Source organism: Micromys minutus (assembly GCF_963924665.1).
Source record: "Micromys minutus genome assembly, chromosome: X".
Classification (NCBI taxonomy): Eukaryota; Metazoa; Chordata; class Mammalia; order Rodentia; family Muridae; genus Micromys; species Micromys minutus.
In genome coordinates, this window is record NC_137970.1 from 29736842 (window position 1) to 29750175 (window position 13334).

At 39.6% G+C, this 13334-nt stretch overlaps 1 protein-coding gene and 1 pseudogene across 2 annotated transcripts; both read left to right on the forward strand.

The window, feature by feature from the left end:
* Positions 1-1239: 1239 nt before the first annotated feature.
* LOC308415933 (ras-related GTP-binding protein A-like) lies at positions 1240-2165 on the forward strand (annotated as a pseudogene). Its single transcript has one exon. The product of its transcript is annotated as a ras-related GTP-binding protein A-like (transcript).
* Positions 2166-9247: 7082 nt separating this feature from the next.
* On the forward strand, positions 9248-9814 carry LOC308414727 (protein AMN1 homolog; the record flags this gene model as incomplete). Its single annotated transcript, XM_080909958.1, has 1 exon — positions 9248-9814. One exon carries the CDS (start codon positions 9248-9250, stop codon positions 9812-9814), a length of 567 nt encoding a protein of 188 aa, XP_080766084.1.
* Positions 9815-13334: the final 3520 nt, after the last annotated feature.

A 13334-nucleotide genomic window follows, 5' to 3' on the forward strand; every position in this document is an offset into this window, starting at 1 on the left:
GTGAATTTTCTCTTCTTTAGCATGCCATTAATTGTAAATGTTTTGAAGCAGGAGGCAGACCTTGTCAAGCTGCACTGTCCAATATGGTAGCTACTAGTCATATGGCTACTTCAATTTAAATTCATTCAAGTTAAAAACTCCATTCCATGGTCTCACTATATACATGGCAGCCATAGTTACATGTTCTGTATCATAAAACATTACCACAATTGTACAAGTTCTACTGGGTAGCACTGCTTGTCAAAATACTGACCAATAATTTCCTTTGGAGAAAATGGGTCTCCCCATGTGGTGCACGTGGGTTGCATTTATCCCTTTACTTATTTCAAAAGATGGAAGTAAAGTCAGAATTCCATGAAAGAGGAGTCCTACAGAAAACTAGGGATTCAGGTAGAAGATGGAGTGGAGTCAAGAGGTGTTTTGTCACCATCATGTGGGCTGATTGGAAACCCTCAAATCTCTTCATTCTCAGGGAAGTTTTCCTAATGTTATTTAAAGCCAACCCTTCGATATTCTTCAATGCCATGTTCTCTGATCATTTTCAGTGTACAGCTCTCAGCATACCACAGAACTGAGGCTAGAGAGATGTCATACAAAGGCTGTCCTGAATAACTTCAGTGAAAATCTCTAAATGAGATCTAAACTGGATAATGGGGAGTTACCCCATGCTCTCTGGGTGACTCTCATCTGCATACTGTTTTACTTTATTGAAGGTTTATTTATATGTAAATATGTATATATCTGTGCATATGCCACATGAGTATAGTGCCCGTAGAGATCAGAGGAGGGCACTTAATTACTTGGAACCAGAGTTATAAATGGATATGACCTATTAGATGTAGGTGCTAAGAACCAGATTGCTTCGTTTAAAGACCAGCAAGTGTTCTTAAGGAGCTTTCTCTCTCTCTCTCTCTCTCTCTCTCTCTCTCTCTCTCTCTCTCTCTCTCTCTCTCTCTCTCTGTCTCTCTCTCTCTCTCCCTCCCTCCCTCCCTCCCTCCCTCCCTCCCCCCCCTCTGGTCGTATACATTCTATTTTAAAATTTTTATCACAGTGGTAGCCAGGCCAGAGCAGATCACACCACTGGTCTGCTCTCTGAGCTGCTGTGGCCAGAGCAGATCACACCACTGGTCTGCTCTCTGAGCTGCTGTGGCCATTGCCTCCGGCGCTGTTTCCTGAGGCCTCGCTGTGTCTTTCCTGCCCCAAGTTCTTGTGCTCAGCCTCCCGCTAGCAGATAGAGCCATGAAGAAAAAGATGCTGTTGATGGGAAAGAGCAGGTCGGTGAAGACCAGCATGAGGTATATCATCTTTGCAAATTACATTGAGCGCAACACCAGGCGCCTGGGTGCCACCATCAAAGTGGAGCACTCCCACGTCCACTTCTTAGGGAACCTGGTGCTAAACCTATGGGACTATGGTGGCCAGGACACCTTTATGGAAATTTACTTCACCACACACCAGGACAACATCGTTCATAATGTGGAGGTTCTGATATAGGTGTTTGACATAGAGAGCCGCGAACTGGAAAAAGATATGCATTATTACCAGTCGTGTCTGGAAGCCATCCTCCAGAATTGACCTGATGCCAAATTCTTCTGCCTGGTGCACAAAATGAATCTGGTTCAGGAAGATCAACATGACGTGATTTTTAAAGAGCGAGAGGAAGACCTGAGACGTTTGTCTCGCCCGCTGGAATGTGCTTGTTTCTGAACTTCCATCTGGGACGAGACGCTCTACAAAGCCTGGTCCAGCATCGTCTATCAGCTGATCCCCAACGTTCAGCAGCTGGAGATGAACCTAAGGAATTTTGTCCAGATTACTGAGTTGATGAAGTTCTGCTGTTCAAGAGAGCTATGTTCTTGGTGATTTCCCACTACCAGTGCAAAGAGCAGCGAGACATGCACCACTTTGAGAAGATTAGCAACACCATCAAGCAGTTTAAGCTAAGCTGCAGTAAATTGGCCACTTTTTCCCAGAGCATGGAAGTGAGGAATTCTAACTTCGCTGCCTTCATCGACATCTTTACATCAAACACGTATGTGGTGGTGGTTATGTCAGATCCATCCATCCCTTCTGCAGCTACTCTGATCAACATCCGTAATGGCAGAAAACACTTTGAGAAACTAGAGAGAGTAGATGGCCCCAAGCACAGCCTCCTCATGCATTGAAATAATGCCATGTGCTCTTTAGTAAAATGATAAATTACGGTGTTTTTTTTTTCTGGCATCATTTGTTTTTAATACTCATGCTACATGCTTAAAAGTGAACTTTAAAACTTGTATGTACTGTCCCATCTTTTCCCTACTCTGCTTATTGGATGGTATTTACTCGACTATCCAGTAGAGATCTTCAAGATGGTCTTTATAAAAACTTAGTGTGGTGTTAACACTAAAGTAGATGGTGTGTGTGGGTGTGTGTGCATGTTCTAATTACCTGGTTATAATTGAGTATTAAAGCTGTTATCTTCTGTATTATCAGATCACAAAGGTGGAATATTACTATTTTATCAGCAAGATATTAAAATGTATTTCTAAATCCTCCTTGGTTTCAATCACGAATAAACATTTATTATTAGGAATTAAAACAAATGAAATTTTCATCACATCATAAAAAGTTGGGCAATTTGGAAGCCAATTAGGTATTACCTGCATGAAAAATAATTGTTTTGATTTTGAGTCTTAACTATATTACTGAACATTGAATTTTAAACAAGAAAACACTATGTAAAAATGAATGCTTAGGTTGGGGGAAAGAATTAAAGAATTGTACACATAAAGAATGTAATCCCCTTAGATCTTGAACAGGACTATTTACATATTAAATAACGTATTAATTGTCTGAGTTTTAAGACCTTAGATTAAATTAATGAAGCCAGAAATCTGTCGGATATGAACAAACAAAATTAAGACCTACTTAATCATTAGTTAGATTTTTTAAAATCTTTTTTTAGTCTTCATTTCAAAACTAGAAAAATATAGATTTTAGTGAGTTAAAAGGAAAAGAAACAGGAAAATACCATACAAAGCACAAATAAATCAGCTCTTTGCTACCTACCAAAAACATCTAAAACAAAAAATATATCAAAAAATAAATTTGAAGAGAGAATTAAAAATATATCAATCACGCCCACTGTCTGAGCTTGAATCCTGGAACCCACACAGTGAAAAGAGAGAACTGGGCTTCACAGGGGCACGCTGGGGCATTCAATCCCTTCCTGTGGAAGCACACGCAAATAAACAAATGTAATAAAACTGCATCAGTTAAAGGTGGCAACGGAAAGCACTGAGGGTGCTATCATTCATTGGACACAGAATTGGAAGCCAAAACACTATTCAAAAAGAATAATTGTCTAACACTGGAGTGGGAAGGAAGGACTTCACAAACTTTGAGCAATGTGAAATATTTGGGGGACTTTCAGTTTTCAGGAATGGTGTCAAGTATTCCAACTAAGCTCAGAAATAGTTGTAGCGGTTTAGCCTGACCTTAAACTCGTCTTGATCTGCCTCCACCTCCTAAGCACTAGGATTATAGGCATGTAAAGCTCTAGAAAGCATTTGAAATGAGAAAAGCTACATGAAGCCAATTACCAAGTAAGCTAAGGACTTTGATCTAATATAACACAAGATTAGTATCTTTAATATATGAAGAGTTGGTCTAAATCTCTGAGAAAACACAAATACAAAGTACATTCGGAATTCAGGAAACTGGCTCAATGTAACTCAAAGAAATTCAGCAGATAAGCAATGAGATAACTATCTTCGATTGCATTAACTATTTTTGAAATCCCACTAAAAGCCATTGGTTAAAAAAAAAAAAAAAAAAAAAAAAAAAAAAAAAAAAAAACAGGAGTGGTGTCACATGCTTGTCAAAGTCTCTGAGGAAGAAGGGCTGCTCTGAGTTCAAAGTCAACCTATACTAGTTAGTCCAAGACCAACCAGGATATATTATATAACCCTGTCTCACACCACCCCCACCAAAAGCACAAAGGAACAGTGAAGATGGACATGAACAAAATGGGTTAAATGCATGCTTGAAACCGTACAAGTAAACCCATTATTCTTTATAATTCATGTAGATTAGCAAAGAAATAAAGATTAAAAAGAACACCAGTGGAATATAAGTTGGCATAATCTTATGTAAAAAATGATTCTGGCACTGGGTCTCTGGAGCTTTTTAAATGTCCTTTCCTTTTGAAATGATAACTACACTTCCGGGAATCAAGCCTACAGCAAGAATCAAGATTTATGAACAAAGTTGTTCGAGAAAAATATTCATTACTATACAGGAAATTTGGAGAGAGCTGGAATATGAAATGATGCTGGAAATTTTAAAGAAGCACAGTACATCCATAAGTCAGAACATTATGAACTATTAAAGCTTTATTTGAGAAGTTACTGAAGACAAAGAAATGATGTATGCTGTCATATTAAGTTTAAAACAAAATACAATGCCAAAAACTGAATGCTAAATTGAATTCACATCTCAGCTAAATACAATTGGTCTTTGAGTAATAGGGTTGTCGGGTTCATTGTTTTCTCTCTTTTGGGTCTCCTGCTTCTGAATACTGTTCTCCATTGTTTTTGTTTGTTTGTTTGTTTGTTTTTCATCTTCTGTATGGGGCGCAAGTTACTTTTATAATCAGAAATACTTTTTGAGCAGAAACATGTCACTGCATTATCTTTAAGCAGTCATCTAAAGGTCTTATTTAACCAGGAGTCTAGGGTGCACAGAATGCTCTGGTGATGTTGGGGAAGAGGTGACTTGTTGACCAGACTTGGGAAAGAAGGCTTGGAAGAGCCTGGAGAGCCAGAGGCTCCTGGGATAACTAGTCTTTTATCTGCATTCCTATGATATCTCTCAGGCTTCGACAACCAGGGAGAGAGTCTCCTGCTTTGTGGTCACTTGTAGGTCACCTGCATCAAAGTGAGAGAACTGTCACTCTAATATCCACCCAAAGAGGTAGATAGTACTTTCCCCCTAGCAAGAGAAAAATTAACCCTCCAAAAATATTAGAGTGTGGTGAAGGAGTAGCACATCTGGAAACTTGTTTCTGAGATGTTTTCTCCAGCATTTCTTTTCTCTCCCTTCCCCATGCCCTTCCCTCACTCCTACTTGCCTTCCTTTCTTTTTTTCTCTCTTTCCCTTTCCTCTCCACTCTATTTTCTTTTTTAAATTTAGCTATGTTTGTGTGTGTGTGAGTGAGGGAGAGGGAGAAGGGAAGGGAGAGGGAGAGAGAGAGCATGCATATATGCCACACACTGAGGGTTTGCAACGTGTAAGAATCCCTACTTCTAATCTTGAGTAACACATACATTAAGAAAGAAATCCCTGGCATTGTGGTGTACACCCGGAAGTCCAGGGCTACAGAAGCCGAAGCTGGGGGCAGGGTTGAAAGGATTTGGGAGAGAAGCCTTGAGAGGACCTGGTTCATATGTGGAGGGCAAAGGACAACTTGCAGTTGTCAGTTCTCTCCAGCTTGTGAGTTCCAGGAAATGATCTCAGGTCATCAAGCTTGACACAAGGCCAAGTGTTTTTACCAGCCTTGACTCATTGAGTCATCTCACTGGCCCCCTTCCTTTTTTAATTAAGGTCTTACATGCAAAACTAACGATACTATCCCACCCCCAACTTCAACTTCCTTTGTCCTGGACTTACAGGTGTCCACCCACAAATGCCAGTGACTTCTTTCTTACTTTATGTGTTAAACAAGATTAGAGGGAAGGACTTTAATGGCAAGCCCTTGGAGAGATGGAGACAAAGCTACCTTGCCTGTCCTCTGTCCATTTTCTGTCTCCCTGCAGTGCGGCTACCTTCCCTTGATTGTTTGACTGTCTCCCTCAGGGTACAGTGGAACTGACTCACAAATCTAAAGAATGTTTCCCAGGTCTCATTTTTTTTCTAGAAATCTTAGTTTGAGTTCCCTTAAAAAATAAAGCCCGAGACAATATATATATATATATATATATATATATATATATATATATATATATATATATATATTGTTAAAAGTTTATTTAGAAACCCGAACAGATGGCTTGTTCATTTGCTCATCTTCCAGAGGACCCCAGCACCCAAAGGTTTGGTTCCTAGCATCCACATGGTGGCTCATAAACACCTATAACTCTAGTCAGGTGATCTTACTTCCTTTTCTGACCTCCATGGCCACCTCAGTTACAGAGGTGTGTATGTGTGTGTGTGTGTGTGTGTGTGTGTGTGTGTGTGTGTGCTCGCGCGTGCGCGCGCGCGTGCATGCAGAAACAATTAAAATAATAAAATCTAAACAAGAAGATGCATTGATATTATAAACAATAGTAATGATGGAGCTAGGAATGTGGCCCAAGGATGGAGAGAGCAGGATTAGCATGTATGAGGCCCTAGGGCTGTTACTGGCTACAAGAATAAACACATGGCAATAGATCCTGCCACTTCAAAAATGGATTGGGTGACTCAGGGGATTTTACAAGCTGTTTATCCTGGAAAACTGCTTAGAAACTGAAGACACAGGACACTACTTAGCAGAATAGCACCCTGGGGCAGAGAGAAGAGGCAGCTCATGGCTCGGGGCTACTAATGCCAGGATTCTGGTTACTCTGGACTCCATAATTTGTCTTAGACCCACATTAGTGGCTCCAAGAGCTCATAAGGGGCCTTTGTTTCAGCCACATCTTAAATGCATACTTACCATTCACACCAGCAACTCTGGCAAGGACACCACTTCCCACAATGAAGAAAAGGATGGTGTCACTATGCTGTTCAAGACACCAAGGCAAGACAGAGAACCAATGCCTCAAGAAAGAACAATGTGCCTTTAAAAAGCTGAATTGGAACCAAAGGTAGAGAATGCAAGGAAGTTCTCCATTGCCTTCAGAGGGTTCAACAACTGCTATACATTTCTTTGCCATTCTGACTTTATCAAGTCGCTGTCTGCTGAGTCCTGTGTCTTTTGCTCCTGTGAAGCAAATCTCTATTGTCTTGTCAATGTCATTTGTTCAGAATAAACCTGAGAAAGAGAGAGGAAAATGATTTTTCTTCCAAGGTCAGAATGCTTATTTTCACAATTAATACAAAGTCACAGATATGTCTCTTGTTCAGTCTGCATTTAAGCTTTTAGAGAATTGGACGAATATAAGAATACATTTCCAATGATGCGGTGACTGCATCATTGAAATCCTTTATTTATTTTTTACTACATCAGAGAAAAATGACTTGGAGTAAATTAAAGAAATGTTACTGGTGTTTTGAGGTCAAAGCAGCCTGTGGCATCCCTAATATCCTAGGCTGAACTTCCTGTCCTCAATATGCCAATCTGGGTGACAAGCAGAGATTTAGTCACTATGGTTATATTGGAAGGAGGAACAACCAAAAGTGTTCACTAACTCCCCACATCTGTGAGGTTTAGATTTAAATAGAGGGTGAGAGGTCTATATAATTGAAAGTCCTGATTAATGTTACCTTACCCCTTATTAAATTATCACTGTCTCTGTTCTAGTCTCAGAGTGGTCTAATAGATTATCAGGACTGTGTGAAATGCCGTGGAAAAGAAGGATCTTCCTTTGGCTGCTGAGGGCTTTGTCCTTCCCTATTCCCCAACATAAGTTTCCTAGGAACACATTTTTCCCTCTAGGGTCCATTGTTTCACTGTGCTGATGATGTGTGTCTCCTTAAAACATCTTCTCTCCTGCTAGGATAGTGATGTAAAGATTGTCTTCAGACCCTCAAAGAATATCCGGGTGACCCAGACTATAATGTGGAATCCTATTAAGCTACAAAGGGAAAACCTCTCCCCTTATTCTTCCATCAGTAAAATAATAGAAAAGGAAACTTTATTCTGTTTTCACTCTGTGCTCCTAATCAGGATGTACACTGTACTGGAAGGACATTATCTCCCCACCTCAAAGGGCTCATATTGGTCTTCCTGGGAGACAATATGAATAAAACTCCTTGTACATTCTAAAGAGAAACATTACCACAGTGTCCACTTGTCCTCCTTTATATCAAAGGCTCTGGAAAAACAATGATGAGGTTTTGTACATTTGTACGTGAGCCAGGAATTGTCCATTAACTTTGTAAATGATCTGGTCACAGTCTGTTGAATTTGGAAGGACTGCCAAGGATGAAACAGCGTTTCCTGCTCAACTGGAACTAAGGGAAAGTGGCTTGGGACAGAGAGTGACAAGTCAGGGAGAGATACAAATCTCCTACTCCTAACAGCTTGCTTAGAAGAGCCTTTGCTTTCATCTTATCTGGCCAAGCATTTCCTTGCTTGAGAATGAGGCTTTCCAGTTATAACTCCCATTTTCCAACTTCCGTTACAGCATGAGCATTATTATCCTTAGGACAAGCTACGTCTTACTTCAGTTAAGGCTGAGAACTTTATGGAGTAAGTATGATTCTTGTTTTCACCTTTATACCTCAAAATGCTCAGAAGTTACGGCATAACTTAGCAAGACAGCAGAAACAAGAAACGGGAGAGTCAGGGCTTGAACCCGTAGCATCCAGCTCTGGCCTATATTGATGACTGTTGTACAGTACTGCCTTAGGATGAAACACTGTGCTGTTTTGACCTGTCATCATATCTGTTACTATCACCTCCATATTTAGCCGTGTTCCAACTTGTCCCAGAGTCTGTGGAATGTGCCTGTCATTCCAAATAAGGCTGGAAAGGCTCCTCAGCTTCAACTGATGTTCATTAGCTATATCATAGGACCAAATGCTCAGGGAAGGCAGAGGAGACAATGACATCCAATGCAAACCTGAGAGGGGCTCAAAAAAAAAAAAAAAAAAAAAAAAAAAAAAAAAAAAAAAAAAACCTCAAAACATGATGAACAACATTTCAAGGCAATTCTAAACAATCAAAATCAGAGGCCAAATAACAGAACCTGAGTCAAAAGGGAAAATTCATGGTGATCCTATCTTTATTTAAAATGTTAATATTTTGGTGCGGAGGGCCGCAACTGCCGTCCAGGCTTAAGAGTGTTTCTGCGCAGAACTGCAAGTCCCCCCCCCCCCGGCACGCCCTCCTTCGTGTCCGCCCCAGCTCCCTTCCCTCACCCACTTCCGGTTCAGCTGGATCCTGGTCCTTGGCGCAACTTTGTGCCTGGTCACTGAGGTCCTTGGTGCACCGTGGGACTGGCGGCTCCACCCGATGGATGGGCTCAGATATCTTCGGTGCCCAATAATCAATATTTTCAGATCTACATCAGATAATAAATATTTGCCTCCCAATATTAAAGATAGGCTGATTAAAATAATGAGCATGTGGGACGGGATAACAGATTTCAATATAAATGAGGTGTTACATCCTGAAGTCCAAAGGCTAGATCTGAGGAGCTGTGATGACTCAGATGTGGCTCTCCAGCACCTGTGTAAGTGCAGAAAACTGAAGGCACTAAATCTAAAATCCTGCGGAGAACATAGAAATAACGTAACTTCAGAAGGAATAAAAGCTCTGGCTTCCTCCTGCTCAGACCTTCATGAAATTTCTTTGAAAGGCTCTTGCAGTGTCAATGATGAAGGAGTCCTTGCTCTTGCACTCGGTTGTCAGCTGCTAAAGATCATCGATTTGGGTGGCTGCCTAAGTATTACTGATGTGTCCTTACAAACATTAGGGGAAACCTGCCCATTTTTGCAGTGTGTTGACTTTTCAGCTACTCACGTATCTGACAATGGTGTGGTTGCACTTGTTAGTGGACCATGTGCCAAACAATTAGAGGAGATTAACATGGGATACTGCATAAATCTAAGCGATAAGGCTGTAGACGCTGCCCTGACTGCCTGTTCTGAGATACGTATACTTCTTTTCCATGCCTCCCCCTGATAACAGATCATGCACGAGAAGTCTTGAAGCAATTAATAGGATCAAGAAAACTAAAGCAAGTGACTTGGTCTGTTTCTTGATCTTTACTAAGGCTGATCTCAGGACCGTCCCCAGGATATGCACTATAAACACTTGTTTTTGTTTTATTACTTAATTTAACACCAATTTATTATTTTATTGTCTTAGTTAAACTGTGACTCTCATAGAATCTGTGCAATCTTAATGTAAATCTTTGTGCTTTAAATTTAACAAGACTCAGCATTTTAACACTTTTATTATCCCATATTTCTTTGAGCCAATTTTTTTTAATGGTGATTCGGACATGAACTCTACTTGATAGAGAGGGGGCTGGGCTTGTCTCTTTAATAATAAGTTTCAAATGACTTATTGTAGGCTAAATTTTTCAAAACCTACTTAATAAGGGTTCTTAAATGTTTCAGTCTCCTCTCTAGCCCACCATGAGAGGAAGTGTAAAGAAAGGTTAATAAAACCTGTTTTAAAAAAATTTTTTTTAATTTTAATATTTTGCTTAGCAGGCATTTTTAATATATTTCTATTGGTTAAAATAGTGCATTAAAATGTTTTTTTTTTTCTTTTTGGTAGGAAGACACTTATCAACATCAAAAATGTAGTTCTCAAGTTTGTAGGGCCTTGTCGTGTTGTCGGCGCCCTTGTGCAGGTTGTATAATGTTTCCTTTAGCATAGAGATCCTTAAACAAGAAAGGGAGAAAAAGTATAAAGAAATAGAAGATTTTTTTTAAACGACTTTATTTTGCAAAACAAAGATAAATGTAAAGATTTTAAACATTTTTTGCTTAAAATTATACATTTTTGTCAGTACTGTTTTTTCAGACATTAAAATAAATTTTACATAAAACCATGTGAATATGTTTTTTAGTCAGTACTTGATTTTTTTCAAGGGCTTGACAGTATGCATTGAAAACCTACTAGTTGCAATAAGCGTAAAGTACATGCAAAACAAAACGCAACATGGAAATAGTCAAAGTCTTCTTGTTTTGTGAATATATGTATATTTTTTGTTTTCTTTATTTCTTGGACTTCATACAGTCTGTGAGTTGTTTCTGGGGGAGTACAAGCCTCTGGGGTTAGCATCCCACTATCAGTGACTGCATATTATGTCTGTTCTTTTGTGACTGGGTTATCTCACTCAGGATGATCTTCTCTAGATGCAGCCATTTTCTTAAGAATTTGGTTAAGTCATTGTTTCTGGTGGCTGAGTAGTATTCCATTGTGTATATGTACCACAATTTTTGTATCCATTTGTCTTCTGAAGGACATCTAAGTTCCTTCCAGCTTCTGGCTATTATAAATAAAGCCGCTATGAACATTGTGGTGCATATATCTTTGTTGTGTATTAAAGTGTCTCTGGGGTATATGCCCAGAAGTGGAATAGCTGGGTCTTCAGGTAGTACTATATCCAATTTTCTGAGGTATCGCCAGACAGATTTCCAGAGTGGTTGTATTAGCTTGCAACCCCACCAAAAGTGGAGAAGTGTTCCTCTTTCTCCGCAGCCTCGCCAGCATCTGCTGTCATCTGAGTTTTGGATCTTGGCCAATCTGACTGGTGTGAGGTGGAATCTTAGGGTTGTTTTAATTTGCATTTCCCTGATGGCTAAGGATGTTGAGCACTTCCTCAGATGTTTATCGGCCATTCGGTGTTCCACAACTGAAAATGATTTGTTTAGCTCTGTACCCCATTTTTTAATAGGGTTATTTGATTCTCTGGTGTCTAGCTTTTTGAGTTCCTTGTACACCTTAGATATTAGGCCTCTATCTGATGTGGTGTTGGTAAAGATCTTTTCCCATTCTGTTGGTTGCCGTTTTGTTTTCTTGACGATGTCCTTAGCTTTACAGAAACTTTGCAATCTCATTAAGTCCCATTTGTTAATCTTTGACCTTAGAGCTTGAGCCATTGGTGTTTTGTTCAGGAAATTTTCTCCTGTGCCTATGTGTTCTAAGGTTTTCCCTAATTTCTCATCTAATAGTTTCAGTGTATCTGGTTTAATGTGGAGATCTTTAATCCACTTACACTTGAGCTTTGTACAAGGAGATAAGAACGGGTCTATTTTCATTCTTTTGCATGTTGAGTGCCAGTTGGACCAGCACCATTTGTTGAATAGGCTGTCCTTTTTCCATTGAATGTTTACTGCTCCTTTGTCAAAAATCAGGTGACCATATACATGAGGGCTCATTTCTGGATCTTCTATTCTATTCCATTGATCCACTTGCCTATTTCTGTACCACTACCATGCAGTTTTCAGCACAATTGCCTTGTAATATAGCTTGAGGTCAGGGATAGTGATTCCCGCAGATGTTTTTTTGTTGTTGAGGATGGATTTCGCTATTCTAGGTCTTTTGTTATTCCATATGAAATTGCACATTGATCTTTCCAATTCCATGAAGAACTGGGTTGGAATTTTGATGGGGATTGCATTGAATCTGTAGATTGCTTTTGGTAGGATGGCCATTTTTAAGATGTTGATCTTTCCAATCCATGAGCATGGGAGATCTTTCCATTTTCTGAGATCCTCCTCAATTTCTTTCTTTAGAGGTTTGAAGTTCTTGTCATACAGGTCCTTCACTTCCTTAGTTAGAGTCACACCAAGGTATTTCATAGTTTTTGTAACTATTGTGAAGGGTACCTTTTCCCTAATTTCTTTCTCCACATGTTTGTCCTTTGAGTATAGGAAGGCTACTGATTTGTTTGAGTTAATTTTGTATCCGGCCACTTTGCTGAACTTGTTTATTAGCTGTAGGAGTTCTGTGGTGGAATTTTTGGGGTCACTCAAGTACACTATCATGTTTTCGGCAAAGAGTGATGTTTTTATCTCTTCCTTTCAGATTTGTATCCCCTTGATCTCCTTTTGCTGTCTAATTGCTCCAGCCAGGACTTCCAGTACTATGTTGAATAGGTAGGGAGAGAGTGGGCAGCCTTGTCGAGTCCCTGATTTTAGTGGGATTGCTTCAAGTTTTTCGCCATTAAGTTTGATGTTGGCTGTTGGTTTGCTGTATATTGCTTTTATTATGTTTAAATATGGGCCTTGGATTCCTGTTCTTTCCAGGACTTTTAACATGAAGGGGTGTTGGATTTTGTCGAATGCTTTCTCAGAGTCTAGTGAGATGACCATGTGATTTTGGTCTTTAAGTTTGTTTATATGGTGGATTACATTGATGGATTTCCTTATGTTAAACCATCCCTGCATCCCAGGGATGAAGCCTACTTGGTCATGATGAATGATGGTTTTGATGTGTTCTTGGATTCGGTTTGCAAGGATTTTGTTGAGTATTTTTGCATCGATGTTCATAAGTGAGATTGGTCTGAAGTTCTTTTTCCTTGTAGGGTCTTTGTGTGGCTTAGGTACGAGGGTTATTGTAGCCTCAAAAAATGAGTTGGGTAATATTCCATCTGATTCTATCTTTTCGAATATTTTGGCGAATATTGGTGTTATATCCCCAATAAATGTCTGATAAAATTCTGCACTGAACCTGTCTGGACCTG